The 19109-nt window shown below is 42.8% G+C and overlaps 3 protein-coding genes and 2 pseudogenes across 4 annotated transcripts; 4 read left to right on the top strand and 1 right to left on the bottom strand.

The window, feature by feature from the left end:
- The first annotated feature begins 1041 nt into the window (after positions 1-1041).
- Positions 1042-2172, top strand: LOC146517580 (histone H1 pseudogene; annotated as a pseudogene).
- Positions 2173-6578: 4406 nt separating this feature from the next.
- LOC146517579 (histone H2A) lies at positions 6579-7079 on the bottom strand. Its single transcript, XM_085164093.1, has one exon. The coding sequence runs from the start codon at positions 7025-7027 to the stop codon at positions 6641-6643; it is 387 nt and encodes a 128-aa protein (XP_085020219.1). The 5' UTR covers positions 7028-7079; the 3' UTR covers positions 6579-6640.
- Positions 7080-7326: 247 nt separating this feature from the next.
- LOC146517578 (histone H3) lies at positions 7327-7825 on the top strand. The gene has a single exon (XM_085164084.1). The coding sequence runs from the start codon at positions 7369-7371 to the stop codon at positions 7777-7779; it is 411 nt and encodes a 136-aa protein (XP_085020210.1). The 5' UTR covers positions 7327-7368; the 3' UTR covers positions 7780-7825.
- Positions 7826-9032: 1207 nt separating this feature from the next.
- LOC146517577 (histone H4) lies at positions 9033-9416 on the top strand. The gene has a single exon (XM_085162441.1). It carries the CDS (start codon positions 9068-9070, stop codon positions 9377-9379), a length of 312 nt encoding a protein of 103 aa, XP_085018567.1. The 5' UTR covers positions 9033-9067; the 3' UTR covers positions 9380-9416.
- Positions 9417-9740: 324 nt separating this feature from the next.
- Positions 9741-14114, top strand: LOC146517576 (uncharacterized; annotated as a pseudogene). The gene is made up of 9 exons (XR_014874701.1): positions 9741-9783; positions 10962-11107; positions 11323-11599; positions 11702-11829; positions 12006-12114; positions 12229-12276; positions 12373-12453; positions 12518-12598; positions 12704-14114. The product of XR_014874701.1 is annotated as an uncharacterized LOC146517576 (transcript).
- Positions 14115-19109: the final 4995 nt, after the last annotated feature.

The raw sequence follows: 19109 nt of genomic DNA, 5'->3' as shown, positions 1-19109 counted from the left end.
CTTCTGATATCCAAAGTTACTTTTGTCATTTCACAAAAATTTTGCACAGCAGAATCCAAAGAAGCAGTAAACTTAAACTTTAGTATCAATTTGTCTGTATTGTTCTGATCTGGGGTTGCACCGTTTTTCTTATGTTGTACATTTGCACTTTATGTGGTCCTGTGTTAATTGTCCTATGTAGCACCACAGTCTTGGAAGAACACTGTACTGTACCACTGCACATGGTTGAAATGACAATAAAGCTACTTGACTTGATGATGTGCACGTTAACACTATAATTACACAACTAGACTAACAACTATGATAAAGGCGTGGTTTGTTTGGACTATTACAGGGCAAACATTAGCTACCCTAGATCCCCAAATGGATACTAGGAAAGGTATGAATTACTACCATTAATATAATTTTTTATATTAAGTTATTAATTTTTCTTATTTATTATTATAAGAAAAGGAGTCCAATGTGTTTTCTCTTCCCCCACTTGTGGTACCCCTGGATGGAAGGCATCTTTACCATTTGCCTATACTGCCTATCCCACAGGCAGGCTCTGCTGTGTCCTACCATCCAGCTTTCCTAGCCATGCTCAAAGAGGAATTTCCGTCAAAGCTATCTTCAATATAATTCATCATTTGTTGGCTCCGTAGCCACCTTTCTATATGCCTTTAGATAGTACAACTATTGTAGCAAGTGCTGTGAATAAGATATATCTATCTGCTTGGTAACTGTAGCTGGAAGGAAACAGACTGATGCAGACTAAGAGATCAGGGCCAAAGTGTGGAAGCGAGCTGTCGTAAGGTGACTAACTAATGGTGATTTCTCATATACAACAACGTGAGTGAAACTCGAGGCCGCTGTGCTTTGGTTAGAAGTGAGCAGCTCTCTCACAAGTCTCGCTGCTCCGTGGGCCTCCAGCTGCATCGGTGTGTTTGCTGGGAGTTCGCGGCGTCACTTTGTCCCACAGCTGCGCTCACCAGATGCTGCTTTTAACTCGGAGTGCGTGAACGAACATGTGTCTGAGCTGGAAAAGGGCTTTTCACGGAGCTCTGCTGCGGCTCCTTTGTTTTAGGAAAGAAAAGAGCGCAAAAAGCCGCCGAGCAGCGCTGAGCTCCGCACTGAGTCGCTGAGCTTTGGAGGCTCCACAAAGCAAGAGCAGAGAGCACCAGAGCCCGACACGAGGCCTGCCCGAGGAGACACGAGTCCGCTGTGGACTGCTCCACTGTCGGCCTGCAGTGCTGCTCACACACTCACTTTGAGCTCTTTGATCCCGAGACACGAAACACAAACTGAAGCATTGCGTGGCGCACGCGAGAGCGGCGCGCGCTACATTCACTCTCCACGGTTCTCATGGTGCGTTTAAGTGCAGCTTGACGCTTCCGAGTTGCCATCACTGCACCGTGACTCTCGATCACAAGCGAAAGGGAAAAATGTCAGAGGAAGCACCCGCACCTGCTGCTGCCGCCGCCCCGGCCAAGGCGGCCAAGAAGAAGACGGCGGCTTCCAAGCCGAAGAAGGTGGGCCCCAGCGTGGGCGAGTTGATCGTGAAAGCCGTGGCCGCTTCCAAGGAGCGCAGCGGCGTGTCCACAGCCGCTCTCAAGAAGGCTCTGGCTGCCGGAGGCTACGATGTGGACAAGAACAAGGCCCGCGTCAAGACCGCCATCAAGAGCCTGGTGGCCAAGGGCACTCTGGTGCAGACCAAGGGCACCGGGGCCTCCGGATCCTTCAAGATGAACAAGAAGCCTACCGACAGCAAAGCCAAGAAGCCCGCAAAGAAAGCCGCTCCCAAAGCCAAGAAGCCCGCCGCTGCCAAAGCCAAGAAGCCGGCAGCAGCCGCTAAGAAGTCCCCCAAGAAGGCAGCCAAGAAGCCCGCAGCCGCTAAGAAGTCCCCCAAGAAGGCAAAGAAGCCCGCTGCGGCGGCCAAGAAGCCCACCAAGAGCCCCAAGAAGGCACCAGCCAAGAGCCCCAAGAAGGTCACCAAGAAGCCCGCCGCAGCCAAGAAAGCCCCCGCTAAGAAGGTCGCCAAGCCCAAAGTCAAGAAGGCGGCCACAGCAGCCAAGAAGAAGTGAGCTGCCAACACTCTCTCCTCGCACTCAACAACGGCTCTTCTCAGAGCCACCACAGCAACACGCCAGAGCTCCTTCCTCACAATCACGCAACACTTATTATTATTATTATTATTATTATTATTATTATTATTATTCACAATAATACCATTATTGTTAAAGCAACGTAAGATACTTTTTGGTGTTTTTTTTTTTTTTTTTCTCATAACACTTGCAGCTTGTATTACTATCATGGCTCACATTTCACAATCACAAAGAGTGTTATTGCCAAACGGGGGGGGGGGGGGGGTTATGACATTAGCAAATTGCTGCGATACTTGGTGCAAAACATACTGTAAGACAACCCTTAAAAATTAAAAGCGCTCAGGAGTTGTGTGTGTGTGTGTGTGTGTGTGTGTGTACGTGTGTACGTGTGTACGTGTGTGTACGTGTGCGCAGGTGATGATCAGCGCAACAATGCAACGGATGCAGAGAACACAGTATAGGGTCACGTGTTTGTGATGGCAACAGTCACATGTACACGAGTGCTGTGTCTTCACAAATCTACAACTATGTTTACAGTCATACCTTCATAGTCAATACATCACATCACTTCTTATCTCTTACTATGAAGCATTATAATACAAGAAACCTTTAAAAGTCATCACCTACACTTTTTTAAATAAACAACAAATATGACTGGAAATAAATTAATAGATGCATGTTATCATCTACGTATGGAATATTTTTCTCTTCTATTTTTATTTCTAATCTGCTGTTTTAGTGGAAACACACTGTATATTTTAAGAATACCGAGACAATATAATCAAATTAAATGCTCCACTCTACAACCCGACCGGACTAAATCTAGGCCAGTTGAACTGATATTAGGTGATTTCAAGCACACACTTTACTCCAAGCTGAACCCATGCAGCTATTTACTGTTGCATGTATTTATTTCATGACTAATGTCATGACCATTTTGATTACTGTACATTTCAACAAATGGGCTTCCTTGGCGTTAAGGATGCGGGGGAATTCCCATTATTTCAAAATATAGATACAAAAACCTAAGCCTAGACGGAAGTGACTTTCCAAAATTTCCCAAATTCAGCAGCAGCGCTGAACACGTCGCAAAGGGCTCCACATTTTCCTCCCTCTGCACCTGGATAGTTCCTGCAGCACCAGAGTACGTCCACCACACGTCCCCCTCCTCTGTGTTATGGCTTTTGTGTTTGACAAAGTTTGTGGTCTTGCCTCATGTGTCATAAACAATGTTCCCTCTATGCTGCGCGCGTGCGTAATTGCGCACTGCTGGCACGGTCTCTGCGCACAGAAAATCTGCGTTGCGCACAAAAAAAATCTAACCTGAATTGAAATTAAAATTAAAACTTTAACAATTCTGTTTTGCAGTGTTAGTCAGTAAGTGACTGGCTGCTCCCGTATGGGATTAGAATGATGCCACCTTGTCCCATAGTCCAGCCAATAATGCGATTCACATTCGTATATACGCAGCTTAATCAACGTCGATGACAGGCTATGACAGCGTCCTCATGTGCTGACACCGGTGTTTTAGCAAGCAAAGCGGCGAGGCTGACGTTAATGACAACGTGTACAACCATTGGAGATGTGAGCAGGACAGACAGAAAAAGTGTGGACTTTATACCAGTTTTTAAATTGTGTTGATCGGCCAAGTAAAACCAGAGTTATGATAAAAATATCTGCAATGTTTGGTTTTCTTCCTGAATACTATCGTTGTTTATATTTACTGCAGGAAGAAACGGTCAAAACGGCATTTTATAAGGAAAACGCCCGAAAGCCTGTGAGCAAAAACAACACCAAAAAAACTCCACCCTTTCCTATTGGTCGAAAAATGTACCATGTCAACCAATCAAAAAATGATATGGCAACAGTTGTTTAGGAAGGGGAAAAGTTTTAGGAATGTTTTGAGATGTGAGAGATTTGCGACGTTTAGCGCAAATCTTGTGTAGTTAGTGTGTAGTGTAGTCAATAGTTTTGTTGTGTGTGTCAGAACAATGAGGCGACTGCTGAATGTTACAGGTGTTACAGCAGTGATACATCTCCTGTTGTCAGGCCTGCAGGTATCAGGCTGTTGTTCTCCTTTATCTCATAGTGGACAGAAACTATTTTTTGGAGTGAAACAAATAATTTGTGTGGCATCAGATTTGATGCAGAACAGCTGATTGTTCTGAAAATAGTTTGAAATGTTTATTTAAAAAAACGCCTTGGCTGCATTTTTAGGTAAACAGCTGCAAAAAACGTTGTTTGTAAAACTCAATTATTTTTTTGAAGAACTATATAATTAATTGCCAAACATTGGTCATTATATGCTGTATTTTGCAGACAGAGTTACAGACTCTCTCCCAGACCACAGACTCATCATACAAGTTAGAGCCTTATATTAAAAAAAAAAAATTGTGTTTTCAAAGTTGGAGTTCAAGTTATTTTTACTTCCAATAGTGTTAACACACTACAAAGGTCATGAACAAGATTTTTTTTATTTTCATTGTAAGTGGGGCTAAAGCAGTTAAAAGTAGTCTAACATAAATGTAAATGCTGTAATTTGATTATTTTAATAAACCATGTAACTTGGATGGATTCGATGCCCGCGTGACCACAGTGCACACGTCTGCTGTTGCTCACAGTGGTCCAAGTGTCCGCTCAGGCACATGAAAAATTAGAGGGAACATTGGTCATGAACCGCGTCGTGTCTGTTTACACGAGCTTAGGATCTGCTTTTAATGTCAACCATGATGCATTTCTACGGCCGTAGTTAGCATATCAGTAATGAGTAGCTCCGAATTGTTAAGAGCGTAAAAACGTGATGTAGTCAGTTGTGTTGAACCTGATCTTTTGACTTGAGCAAGTTTGTTAGAATAAAGTGACAGATTTCTGATAGATACAAGCTAACGGAGGTGAAAAAGGCACGGACATCGATCACGCTGCGAGAGAGACTGCAAGTGGTTTTGATCCAAGACGAGGTGTTGCTGAAAAGAAATATACTTCCTGGGATAATTTTGTAAGATTAATAAGAGTTAAGTAACTAAAAGCTAATACACTAGTGATGTGCGGATCGATCCTGAAATATCGATTCCTCCGATACCAGTCATTTATGTTCTAGAATCGATTCTCACATTAAAATATCGATATTTTAGTAATTTAGAGTAAATTTGTAGTTTATCATTAACAGGAACACAGTGGAAAGAAACTATAACATTCGGATTGTCTACATTCAAAGGAACTACTTCCTCTTCCGCCTTTCATAGTCATGTGCGAAATACGGCTGTATAAATGTCTCGCAGCCCCTTGGCGCGCGCACTCACAACAATGGCTGAGCGTAATTGTGCGGACGTATTTTACCTCCGCAAACAGCTGAGTCATGGTTTGCGATACATGTGGCAAAAAAGTGCTCCAAGAGTGAGGTGTTGTGGCCATACTTTCCCAACCTTGAGACCGCAGAATTAGGGAGACATTCAAAAGGGCGGTTGGGGGGGGGTGATAAATACATTTTACAGGGTTTATTTATCGGATAAAATACGTTAAATATCACCGTTATTATTGGCCGGCCCGGAAACAGCGGGGGTGTCCAAATTCAGAGGCTGCTTCCACCTGAGGACCCGGCCTTCGCGGTCTAAAGAAAGCCGGGTAGTACGTCACGAGCTCCCTCGGTGGAGGGTTATATATCTAAAATATAACCGGGTGCTGGCGTAAACTCTCGACCGTCTCACACTTTCTTTAATTAGTTTTCTGTTTGACGTTTATTCAGCTGTGTGAAAACCCCGGAGGAACCCTCCTGAGGGATTAATAAAGTTAAATTTAATTTAATCTAATCTAATAAAATTAATCTCAGCCAAACCGCTTTACTCACGAACAAATAAAACACTGAAAAAGCCAAACAATAACATTTTTAAGTTATCAAAGTGACTTATATATCATGTTTAACCCGAGTAGCGAATTGGCTGGGCCGCGCTATGAATTCTGCGATATGATTTTTCAATTTTGTTGTCCAGGTGGAAATTCCGGAGAATGGTGGCTTCGGGATTCCCGCGGAAAAATGGGGAGGGTTGGCATGTATGGTTGTGGCAACATCGCTAACCTTGTCAAACACCTCAGAGTAAATCATATCACAGAATATGAGGCGCGTATGTTGAGGTGAACTGAAGAGGAGGAGAGGGACCGGTGCTGCTAGGGCGAGACAGACGTCTCTCAGAGTCCTTTAGTGCTGCAGGCAGGCAACGTGTTCAAATAGCACAACTTCAGTTTTTTTATTTCTGTATGATGAACCCTACATTATTAAGTGATAAGAACAAGTAATCTGATGTCCTGTAATAGTTATGATGCTATAATTTGAGATATAATAAATAAAATAAGTTTTTGTACGAAGTATCGGATCAGTATCGTCGATACCATCCTGAATATTACTTGGTATCGGATTGGAAAAGAAATCAGTACACACACAGGGAAGTTGTCGAGAACAAGGTAGATGAAGAGGCACGAGGATGTTTGCTCAGAAAGAAGTGTGTGGCTCTGAAAAGAGCCTTTGTTTATTAGTTTGGTGCGTGAAGCAGAGGCTTTGGCATTTACTTGGCCTTGGCAGGCTTCTCGGTCTTCTTGGGCAGCAGCACGGCCTGGATGTTGGGCAGCACACCACCCTGGGCGATGGTGACTCCGCCAAGGAGCTTGTTGAGCTCCTCGTCGTTGCGCACAGCCAGCTGCAGGTGACGTGGGATGATACGAGTCTTCTTGTTGTCGCGGGCTGCGTTGCCAGCCAACTCGAGGATCTCAGCGGTCAGGTACTCGAGCACAGCTGCCAGGTAGACGGGGGCGCCGGCACCCACGCGCTCCGCATAGTTGCCTTTGCGCAGCAGCCTGTGGACACGACCCACGGGGAACTGCAGCCCGGCACGGGATGAGCGGGTCTTAGCCTTCGCTCTGGCTTTGCCTCCGGTTTTGCCACGTCCACTCATCTTGTAACTTCTCTTCACAGTGTTAACACTCAAAGGAAATGTGGCCCGATCGGCGCAGAGCCTGGCTTATATTTCCGCAGAGCGCGGGCAGCTTCGCCACACACCAATCGCAGACAGGCTCGCGGCAGCGCGCGTTTTCAAAGCACCTTCCTCCAATGAGCAGCACACACTCAGGCGGGGCGGTGCTACTCTGAGCGGTGCTGAGCACCACGTGGAGCCCCTCACCAATCACGAGCCGCAGCGGCGCCACGTCACAGCCAGTCACACACTTTAAGAGCGGCGAGTCTCCTCCGGTTGTTATATTTTCTGTTTTGCACAGAGAAAAGGCAAAGAGAGAAAGAATGGCAAGAACCAAGCAGACCGCTCGCAAATCCACTGGCGGCAAAGCCCCCAGGAAGCAGCTGGCCACCAAGGCCGCTCGTAAGAGCGCCCCGGCCACCGGAGGCGTCAAGAAGCCTCACCGTTACAGGCCCGGCACCGTGGCTCTGCGCGAGATCCGCCGTTACCAGAAGTCCACCGAGCTGCTCATTCGCAAGCTGCCCTTCCAGCGCCTGGTCCGCGAGATCGCTCAGGATTTCAAGACCGACTTGCGTTTCCAGAGCTCCGCTGTCATGGCTCTGCAGGAGGCCAGCGAGGCTTACCTGGTCGGACTCTTCGAGGACACCAACCTGTGCGCCATACACGCCAAGAGGGTCACCATCATGCCCAAAGACATTCAGCTGGCTCGCCGCATCCGCGGAGAGAGGGCTTAAGCTGTCTGCACGCCCTCCTTCAAACAACGGCTCTTTTCAGAGCCAACACACTCACACCGAGAGCACTCCTTTCTTACTATAACATTTGTCTTATACAAGACAGCACAATGTTCTTGATTTGTTTTTAATATAATAGAAGCCATATTGTTGGTAAGCACCACTACTTACAATTCTTTCCTGCTACACACAACGTTACATTACTTACAGTACAACTACTACTTCTATAGTGAGTGACAATCATTCTTAATTGCTGTGTACCAGGAATTATGGGGCTTCATCAGCAGAAAAACTACACATACAGTTACAATTAGGAAATGTCTCCTTCCTTTATTTTACAACGCTGGTCACATTGGAGGGCTTTATGCTATGCCATATCATTGACACCCCTGCTCTAAAGTACCTTTGGGAAACAATAAGCCTAACATGGATCACATATTTTTCACAGTTCATGTTCACTTCACAGGTGCATTTTTTTTTTTTCACTCCCAAAGATATATAAAAAAGAATCAGCAAAAATAATTCTTTGAAGTAACTTTGAGCATGGAAACACAGCATCGTCATGTTCCACTGGCGTTGATACAATACCTAGGCCACATCGCTGATGTTGCATTGATCTTCCCACCTCCAACACCAACAGCTGACTTTTGGCAACTCTGTTAAACTAATCTCACTGCACAAACTCTCTTCACACTTTCACATTGATAACATACACAAAAATTATACTGTGAAGCTGTCCACAACTGTCCAGTCAAGTAGACGACATAGTGCTCCCACAGTATGACTCACCGCCACTTTCAAGTCAGAAAATATACTATTGACATTCTGAATAATCTGTTGCCATCATCTGGGAATGCTATTGCATGTAGCAAAGCCAATATAAACACACTTCTAAAACTATATTGATTATGGAAGTTCTGGAATTCAGAGTTTCAAGGTAAAACCGCATTAACAACCTATTTGACCTGGGGACAACTAATAATATTTCATGGCATGACCTTTCCCCCCTTTTCTGGCTCCGTTGGAGGCACCATTGCTTATTGGCCTTTAATAAACATATCAACTGGAAAACTGTTGGATTGTCTCTGTGACACATGTAGTACTCAATCTCATATCGTGTACAGTACACAGCTACTGCACCCCAGGCACAGTCATGTTGTTCCTCATTTCCGACAAAGGCCAGTAGATGGCCGTAGTTTCAAGCACTCCTGTTTTCTTTTACGTCCTCAAATCACATGTAAATTCACCAGTCCGTCAAGCAACCCTTCACATTTGTTTCTGAACAGCCAAAATGAGTGGTCGCGGGAAGGGAGGTAAAGGACTCGGAAAAGGAGGCGCTAAGCGTCATCGTAAGGTGCTTCGTGATAACATCCAGGGCATCACTAAGCCAGCTATCCGCCGCCTGGCTCGCCGTGGTGGTGTCAAGCGTATTTCTGGTCTCATCTACGAGGAGACCCGTGGCGTCTTGAAGGTCTTTCTGGAGAACGTCATCCGCGACGCCGTCACCTACACCGAGCACGCCAAGAGAAAGACCGTCACCGCCATGGATGTGGTGTACGCTCTGAAGAGACAGGGTCGCACTCTGTACGGCTTTGGTGGTTAAGCTTACAGCACTCCTCAACAACAACAACGACAACAAAGGTCCTTTTCAGGGCCACCCATCTCTTCCGTAGAGCTCATCCTATCCCTTTTGTGTCTAGTCAAGTTCTATCAAACTTATTTTCATAGAAATGGTCAATCTAACTTGGAATTTGTATTGAAAACGCTTTTGATGTATTATACGGCTCTACAGTAGTGTTTTGTTTTTGTTTTGTTTTTTTTGTTGAGTGTTCAGACAGACATGACAATATTCTCAGTTTACTGCCACAGCTTTATTCTCTGCATAACACCTTCCACGTCACCTGCATCCAAATCAACAACTATTCATTCATGCATATATGACATGTAGCACACTCAAATTCTGAATGTGTTTCCAACTTATTTTTGGCCAGAACTTCACTGCTCAACGTACCACGTGGCTAACAAATATTTTGTATTAAAGGAAGGAGGTAGTAAGTGTAATTATATACAGGCTGCTTCAAAGGATTACTGCCATAAAGATGACTGCTGCCTGAGGCTCCACTGACTCAATCAGCAGTGAGAGAGCAGCCGCTTTGTCTTTTACTTTTTCTACTTTCAGGTCACAATAAGCCTGCGCTAATTTAATGAATTCCTACCTTTTCAGACATTTTGTCTCTTAAATATTTACATTTGAACTTACTGAAAACGGTTTCTAGCCTTGACTGTGTACAACAATTCTGATGACACAAACTCCGAGAACGATTAAAAACCGGTGCAAAACAGATGCGAACCTGTGATTATCAACATTAAAAACACTTTTTTCATTTTGTTGTACATTGCACTCAAAATGAAAAAAAAAAGTGTTTTTAATGTTGAGCAGCAGCAGCCTCCTGCTGCCCCCGCGACCCGGCCTCGGATAAAGCGGAGGAAGATGGATCGATGGATGGATGTACATTGCACTGAATTAAGCCCATCAAGCAGCTGAAACAGTTCTAGGGAATGTGCTAATTATCAAAACCTCTTTGTGATTCAACAGTTTTTATTCATTATCAGCACAAAGTGAAAACAAAACAAAAAACAAACAGAATCCCATACATTTCAAATCATTACATACATTTACAAATACATCAGCAGCTGTTGCTGTAAATTAACGTCGTTTCATGCCATACCACAAGGTGGCCCTATCTGTTAACATGGACATGCGAGCTAAGAAGCGGTGAGATACTCGTTCTTCCAGCTGGCTAAGATTGAATAATAAAAGTACGTTGTAGATCATAAAAGGACGCTTTCTTCATAAATAAGGAGACAAACAAAACACATATATGGGAAAAGCAGGAGAGAAAGACACCCCCCCCCCACCAGAAGGAAAACCCCTCAAGTATTTACAATCTTTTCACCCACAGATTTCTAAAAAATAAGAGACAAAAGTGAACTCCCATCCTTTGTGCTGACTGTCAGTGAGACTGTCTGTCAGTCTCACTGACAGACAAAAGTGAACTCCCAGAACTCCCATCCTTTGTGCTGACTTCCAATTTACCTGGAGGCACACTAAAGACAACTGGCCCCTCTCAACAATTGGGACAATTCATCTGGCAAATAAAAAGCAAGGGAGACCAAACTTTGAGGAACAAATCGTACGGTTCTCTTAGTGAGACATCCACATCTTCCTGCTGTGATGAACGCCTGTCCCATGGACGATGACTTTGAGGTTGCAAACCCTGAAGAGGACATCGACACAAGAGTTGAGGAGATGACAGTTCTGAATGAAACAGTCTGTACATTTGAAGGGGGCTGGCTGACAGGGAAAGGAGATTTGTTTAGGAAAAAAGGGAAAATATGGTTGATACAATTCTCATTTTTATTGTGTATTCAGCACTTTTTCTGCTGTAGTAGATAGCTTTTCTCTATTTACAGATTGAGCATTTCCACGGCAATTTGGTGAATAATAAATATTTTATTTCTCTGATTTTTGTGTAATTTGTTTAGGTTCTTCGCAACATTGAGAGGGCACAGGACACCCAGAAGAAGACCTTTGGAACACGGAAAAGGAAGCAGGTAAGACAGTGTGTTGTTCAAGCAGGTGATGATGTTCTTTTGTCAGGTGATCCAAAGAGACGACGCACTGGAGATGCATTATTGAGCCAACACCAAGGATCGTCCACTGTGGCCAGCATCACGCCAAAGGGGGTGGCCACTATTGTGAAGGGAGCAACTTGCCAGAAGGTAAACGTGTCCAGGCTGAGGAACTACCACAGATCAAAAAGTAAGAGTATGACATGCAATAAGTAGTCGCAATTACATTTTGATTCAATGTTAAAAATGGATTAAAGTTTGTATGTCATGCCACATATTTGCATATTATCAGATCCACCAACTGGGAGGAAGTTTCTCCTGGACCACTCATATGGGACTCCGGAATGGCAGATTGATCATCAGTATGCCAGTCCAGGAGCAAAGTGGCAGAAAGACTTGGAACCTCTTCAGTCCAGTCTGGTAAGGCACATTTCTGTGCAGTCATGTTAAATCTTTATAAGTCCAAGTCGTTGATGCTTTTAGAATTGCTGAAGCATGAGAGTAATTCCAGCCTTATTTAGTATTTTCCCTTTCATTCTTTTTCTTTATTATTTTCTATAATATTTTGAAGCAAATTCAAATGATGTGCTCTTTAGCTCAAATATGTTTTGGACCAAAGGAGATCTCCTAGTGAAGGAAGACAATATCTGCCTGACTCGGGAAGACTTTTGGAGCCTGGGTTTGGAACGATCCATGGAATCTACTGTAAGTATATCCTGTTACTTTAGCTAATGTACAGCAAAGAAAATACCATGTAATGCAAGATTTTAAGAATAGAAACTGAAACCGTATTCTGTTGCTTTTTGCTGTTTCTTTCAGATTGGGATTGCTTGCCTGAAGATTGTGGGGGATGCTGCACAAAGACATGTAATCTGTTGTACTGGTACATTTTTTCTTTGGTTAAAGCCATGAATGGTTGTTGTTTATTGATTTTGGGTTTTTGTGTATGTGCGTTTCCTTTAGGGAAAAGATGTTCACATAGCTGACTTCTACGTCGTGGCCACCTGGAAGGATCCACAAGTCAACCTGCTTCGTTGCTTGCCAGTACGTTTTTTGTTGATTTTTCTCCTGTGTGTGCATTTTTACTCATTTGTACCAATACCTGTAGGAAAACTTTAGGTCCAAGGACATCCTGCTTTTTCCAGCTTGGAGCAGGCATGCAGGTGAAGCTGACCATTATCTGCTCTGTGTCAGTGCCCTTGGTCTTTCTCGCGCTGTGTTCTTTCATCTGATAGAAAATAACGTAGGGCGACATGTCATGTTTTCATGGATGATGCTAACACGTCCATTTCAGGCTATATTGGTAGCTGAGAGACAGATACTCTTTCTGGACTCACTTCGCCCTGATGGTTTTGGAGATTATCTCTACCGAGCCATATTTAGGTTGACACTAAAGAAATGACAAGTTTTTCTGGCCTTGTTCAATGGCCAAGTGTGTTCTTTGGCTAGATCATCTAAAAGCAGCCTCATTCTCAGGCTTAAAAGTTCAGGAGGGAGCCTCGTTCCTAGGCTACTTCATGATAGGCATGCACTGATACTGGTATCCGGTCCCATACGGTTCAAATGAAATCGTATCCATATTTTTTGTTAACCAATACCATGAACAGATACTTAAAATGTTGAAAATCGGTAAATGTTTCACAGAAAATGTTTATTTTTCACTGTAACTTTGTTCGTTCAAAGAAGAAACCTTAACCATGAGTTGAAGAGGCAAGGGTGGAGGTTACTGACCGTTATTAGTAGTTCTGTAATCATGCCCCCGTATGCCCCATTATTGTTTGCTTCTAAATTCAGCAATTTATGGGTGAGACTTAAGTACATCCGAAACGGGGATCCCACAACCCGTGATTATGTTGCTGAAGAACTGCTATTACAAACATCATGGGTGAATGTGCAAGATATATACTCTTTCATCGCTCTTCCCAGTAAACGGGATTTTGAGCTGTGTTTCACCCAAGAGGCGCCTTTACGTTGCTTCTTAGAGATTTCCTTTTCCAACGCATCGCACCCGAAATGGAAAGACTGGCAAGTGGAGTCTTCTGTCCAGGTAGAGGTAGTGACTCTTGTTGTTAAATTCTGGACTTAAAAGTCCAGAAAAAAAATATCTTAAAAGGTATTGCGAGATTCTTCAACCTCCCATCAAGCCAGTGGATAAATTCCGATTCATGTATGGAGTCCGAAAATACAAAGTTCGGATGCGTAGAGATGAAGCTGGACATATTGTTATGGCCCTGTCCATAATCTGTTTTGGTGGCTGTTTTTGTCTGTGTCTTTAAGTCTTTGCAGGCCCCGGATTTGATGAGCTGACGGCTGCCGATTGGTCCGCTGATCATGTGGTCGCATTCAAAATCCCTCACCAGCAGTTGTCCCGGGGCAGCCACTGACAGCAGCAGACCTGACCCTGGCCTCCAAAACCTGTGACTTTCTCAGTTCTGTATATAGTGTGTACATTAGTTTTCATTGTAAATAGCACTGGAACAGAAGGGGTGAGCTGCCTTATTGTTTTCCCTTGCACTGTTTTCTCCTGTTTATTTCAGTTAGGGAGTTAGGTGTAGCGCTTTTCTTTTGTTTGAGGTTTGATTTCACATAGGGTTTTAGATAGCAGCACCTCCTGACTTAGCTTGTTTTGTTTGTTATTTTGGCCTTTGTTCACCCCGGAGCTTCATTTTGCAGTGTAGAGTAATAAACCACCGTTCACTAAGAAATTGGTTTTCCCTCTGTGTATGGTTTTGGGGACCAGGGCAGGGCAATCTTTTCAAACTTATGTTGCGTTCCTGTACCCCTAGACTGGGGCGTAACACATAATCTCCATTCCTAATTCCATCTCGTTGGGCCTCTATAATGGCAGGATTATTTATCCAGGACAAACAGTGAGGTGTTTTATCTGCCAAGATTTAGACCACCAGGCGAGAGAATGCCCCACAATTAAATGTTGGAAATGCGGTGAGTTGGGCCACAAGGCTAAAAGTTGTCATAATGAAAGTGAATGCTCCCTTTGTGGTCTGAAAGGGCACACTTTCTTTAAATGCCCAAAGTCTTTTGTGAACATACTTAAGTTTTCCCGACAAGCTCGACCTTCAGACACTTTGGATTTCCCGTCTTTGGAGGATCCTTTTCAAGCAATGGATGCCCCCGTGAATGCCCAGGAGAGAGAGGCTCCCCCCTCTCCCTCCTCCCCCGACGTCAGTCTCACTGCCACTCCCGGTTTTGCTTGGATTAGATAATCCACAAGTGGATGATCAGGATAACCAACCTAGCCCTATCCAAGATGAGTTACCATCTCCACTGTCTCAGTCAAGTGAAAAAAGTAACGAGAGTAATGAAGAGCTGGGTGGTAACCTGGTCATAGAGACATCTGATGGCGAGAACAAGAGCGATAGTGATGACGAGGAAATCGACAGTGAGAAGACATCTGATGACAACGGCGAGGACCTTGGATCCTCCCCTCTTACAGAGGCGGCGTCTCTGGCTTTTGCTGCTCTGCCTGACGAAACGAAAGAGAAAAGGAAGACCTTCTTCAGTGGAAGTCACCCGGCCCTTGATGAGCTTGTCAACGAGGACATGAGAGGAGGCAGAAAAAGGAGTGTTTCTGCCTCTACCTGTGGAAAAGATAAGCGGAAGGATAATATGCCAAGTCCTCCGTGAGGTAATAATTTTGAAATGGACTTTCCTTTAGTGAAATGTTTTAATGTTACTCTATGAGTAACATTAAAATAATAACATTTAATGTTAGAGGTCTTCAATCAGAAAAGAGCAGGAAAAGGAAGGTTGATTTCTTAAAAAGGCTTGATTATGACATCTTGTGCCTTCAAGAGATGAGATTAAAAACACACGCAGATATAGATGAATTAAATAAAATGTGGAATACTGGTCATTCAATAATATCGATAGGGGAAGACAGCCCTGACGGAGTGGGCTTTTTCTTCAAAAACACTCATGTGAATATCATAAAGAAAATATATAATACCAGGACGGCTTTTACTTGTGGATTGCCATTATGGTGGTCAAAAGTTCCAGTTAATTAATGTGTATATTGCACCCGAAAGAACAAGGAAAATGCAATTGCTAAAGAAAATGAGACATTTGTTGGAATGTGGATTTAATACTGTTTTATGTGGGGATTTTAATATGGTTACGGAAGAGAATGATAGGATTGCTAGTACGACATTCAAAGAGTCCAGGGAAGGCAAACTACTTACACAAATATGTAATGACGCATCTCTTAGGGATTTATATAGGATCTTAAATCCTCAGACAACTCATTTTACAAGGTTTGACTCATCCTCTAAAACTAGAATAGATAGGATTTATATATCTTCCGAGATTTTAGCTTTAAGATATAATGATTTTGTAACTGAGTTCTCTGATCATAAGGTAGTCAGAGCTACGATTTTGTGTGGCACTGACCCCCCTTCCACTTATTGGAAATTAAATACGAGCTGTCTAAGTGACGGGGCACTAGTTTTGGAATTAAAGGCAGAAATTGAGAAAGTTTTGCAACTTAAAAAACTCACAACATCTGATATACAATTGTGGGAGATACTGAAAGAACGTATGCAAAACTTAAATAAATTATGCAAAAAATATCAAGTATAACGAACAAGTAAATCAATATATTTTGTTGAAGAATAAAAAAAAATTTAGAAAAGAGGATGAAGAGAACCAGACTGAAGAACTTAGTTAGTATTGAAAAAGTAAATAATGAAATATTATTTAACATGCAAAAATCTATGGGAGGTGATATAAATGGTAATAAATAAATTATATGATTGGTGTTAACCAAAAGAAACGTAATAATGATTTTATTTCTTCTATAAGAGATGAGGGAGGAAACTCCTTTGTAAACAAAGTAGATAAAAGGCGAGTTATCAGAAGGCTATGTGCCCATATGTTCCCTCCGTTATCTACAAAAAGAGATAAGTGAGCCATATATTGACCGTAGTGTCTTTCTTCATAAATAAGCGTCTGTAGGTGTCAGCAGTGATCTCATATTTTGCCAGAATTGCCTCTTTCACTTTATCATAATTCTCAGAGTCTGTTAAATCCATAAGAATGTAGGCTGTGCGGGCTTTACCTGTCAACAGGGGATCCAAACGAATAGCCCACTCATCTCTGGACCATCGACACATGTTTGCCATTCTTTCGAACGTAGTCAGAAAACGTTCAATGTCATCTTCTGTTGACAGAGGAAAAAGTTTTAGTTCAATTAAATTAATTAAAAACCCACTGGCCACTGGAATGTCTTCACCATTGAATCCATGTTCTTGTTCTTCAGATGTTGTAGGTGGCGCTGGTGCCTCTGGTGGATCAGGCTTATCAATTACAGCGTTAACTTGTAACTGGATTTGCTGAAATTGATGCTGCATGCCTTTCTACCTTTGATCCTGACGTGACAAATCCTTCTCCCACTTTTGTTCTCTGGCTGCTTGAGACCGCATAAGAGATTTCACCAACCCTGTCAACTCCTCCAATTTGTCCTCAGGGCTTGTTGCTGCCATGGCCTCTAGCTCAGATGAAGCTCCAACTCCTTCATCAGGCTGCTCCTCTTGGCCTGCCTTTCTTCCACCTCTTGTCATCATTTTCTCACTGTGGCATGAGTGACACACTTCTGACACCACTTGTAACAAGGCGGCCCTTAGCGGCTGGAAACAGTGAGATGGACCAAGGCAAGTGTAGTGGAACAAAAAGTATTTATTTTCTATACAGCTCTCCTTACAACAATTAACTCATCGAGCTTCTTCACAGCACAAATCCACCTCTAATGACAACCGGCAGCCTTAAATATGTTCAGCTGTCACAGACTAAACCATTATTCCACTCTCAGGTAAATTCTTAAATCCCAACCTTCCACCACAGTATACAATATATCAATTAGAATAAATAAATACATAAATACATTTCACATTTTCATATTAATAAATAGTTCACAATTTAATGTTACACCAAACCCAATATTATAAAAACCCAGAAACCCAAGCACAAAAAGATTCACCAAACTCTCTTTACCAGTGGTCTCTCCTGGAACCTTTAAATGGTGTCTGGACCCTCGGGGAAACATTTGCCCAAACACCTTGACGTAGACACAAGCAAGAAAGGTGAGTAATCATTATCTTACAAACACTTATTTGCACCACGTTTATTCCTAGATTTCACACACACACTTGCATTAGTTTTCCTTACTGGTAAACCTTAATCACAATCTCAATCACCCTTCTTTTCTCCTCACAGACAGACAACCACCACATTCCAGCTGTGCAGGATCTGAAATAAGGCTACCAACTGACTTTAATATTCCCAATAAATCGTCAAATAATATTTAAACTTCTTGTGTGCAAATCCATACTTAAAGTGCAATGCTAAATAAAGTGCTTTTAATAAAGTGAAAGGTGTGCTCTAAAGTGCTATACAGATAATATAATATAAATAAATCTAGTAAGGGAGTCCTCTTCCTTACAGTGAAAAATAAACATTTTCTGTGAAACATTTACCGATTTTCCACATTTCAAGTATCTGTTCATGGTATTGGTTAACAAAAAATATGGATACGATTTCATTTGAACCGTATGGGACCGGATACCAGTATCAGTGCATCCCTATCATGAAGTAGCCTAGGAACGAGGCTCCCTCCTGAACTTTTAAGCCTGAGAATGAAGCTGCTTTTAGATGATCTAGCCAAAGAACACACTTGGCCATTGAACAAGGCCAGAAAAACTTGTCATTTCTTTAGTGTCAACCTAAATATGGCTCGGTAGAGATAATCTCCAAAACCATCAGGGCGAAGTGAGTCCAGAAAGAGTATCTGTCTCTCAGCTACCAATATAGCCTGAAATCCTGAAATGGACATGTTACCATCATCCATGAAAACATGACATTTCAACCTCCGTTATTTTCTATCAGATGAAAGAACACAGCGCAAGAAAGACCAAGGGCACTGACACAGAGCAGATAATGGTCAGCTTCACCTGCATGCCTGCTCCAAGCTGGAAAAAGCAGGATGTCCTTGGACCTAAAGTTTTCCTACAGGTATTGGTACAAATGAGTAAAAATGCACACACAGGAGAAAAATCAACAAAAAACGTACTGGCAAGCAACGAAGCAGGATGACTTGTGGATCCTTCCAGGTGGCCACGACGTAGAGGTCAGCTATGTGAACATCTTTTCCCTAAAGGAAACGCACATACACAAAAACCCAAAATCAATAAACAACAACCATTCATGGCTTTAACCAAAGAAAAAATGTACCAGTACAACAGATTACATGTCTTTGTGCAGCATCCCCCACAATCTTCAGGCAAGCAATCCCAATCTGAAAGAAACAGCAAAAAGCAACAGAATACGGTTTCAGTTTCTATTCTTAAAATCTTGCATTACATGGTATTTTCTTTGCTGTACATCAGCTAAAGTAACAGGATATACTTACAGTAGATTCCATGGATCGTTCCAAACCCAGGCTCCAAAAGTCTTCCCGAGTCAGGCAGTCTTTCTCTCCTCCTTTTCTCATATATGTGTTTTGTTTGTCTCCTTATTTATGAAGAAAGCGTCCTTTTATGATCTACAACGTACTTTTATTATTCAATCTTAGCCAGCCGGAAGAACAAGAGTATCTCACCGCTTCTTAGCTCGCATGCCCATGTTAACAGATAGGGCCACCTTGTGGTATGGCATGAAACGACGTTAATTTACAGCAACAGCTGCTGATG

Source organism: Neolamprologus multifasciatus, chromosome 6 (assembly GCF_963576455.1).
Source record: "Neolamprologus multifasciatus chromosome 6, fNeoMul1.2, whole genome shotgun sequence".
NCBI classification, from domain to species: domain Eukaryota; kingdom Metazoa; phylum Chordata; class Actinopteri; order Cichliformes; family Cichlidae; genus Neolamprologus; species Neolamprologus multifasciatus.
The sequence above is the reverse complement of the archived record's forward strand: the minus strand, read 5'-3'. Positions and strand labels throughout refer to the sequence as shown.

Excerpts from the sequence above, each read along its gene's own strand:
- LOC146517579 (XM_085164093.1), bottom strand. The coding sequence starts at position 7,027 with ATGAGTGGACGTGGCAAAACCGGAGGCAAAGCCAGAGCGAAGGCTAAG.
- LOC146517578 (XM_085164084.1), top strand. The coding sequence starts at position 7,369 with ATGGCAAGAACCAAGCAGACCGCTCGCAAATCCACTGGCGGCAAAGCC.
- LOC146517577 (XM_085162441.1), top strand. The coding sequence starts at position 9,068 with ATGAGTGGTCGCGGGAAGGGAGGTAAAGGACTCGGAAAAGGAGGCGCT.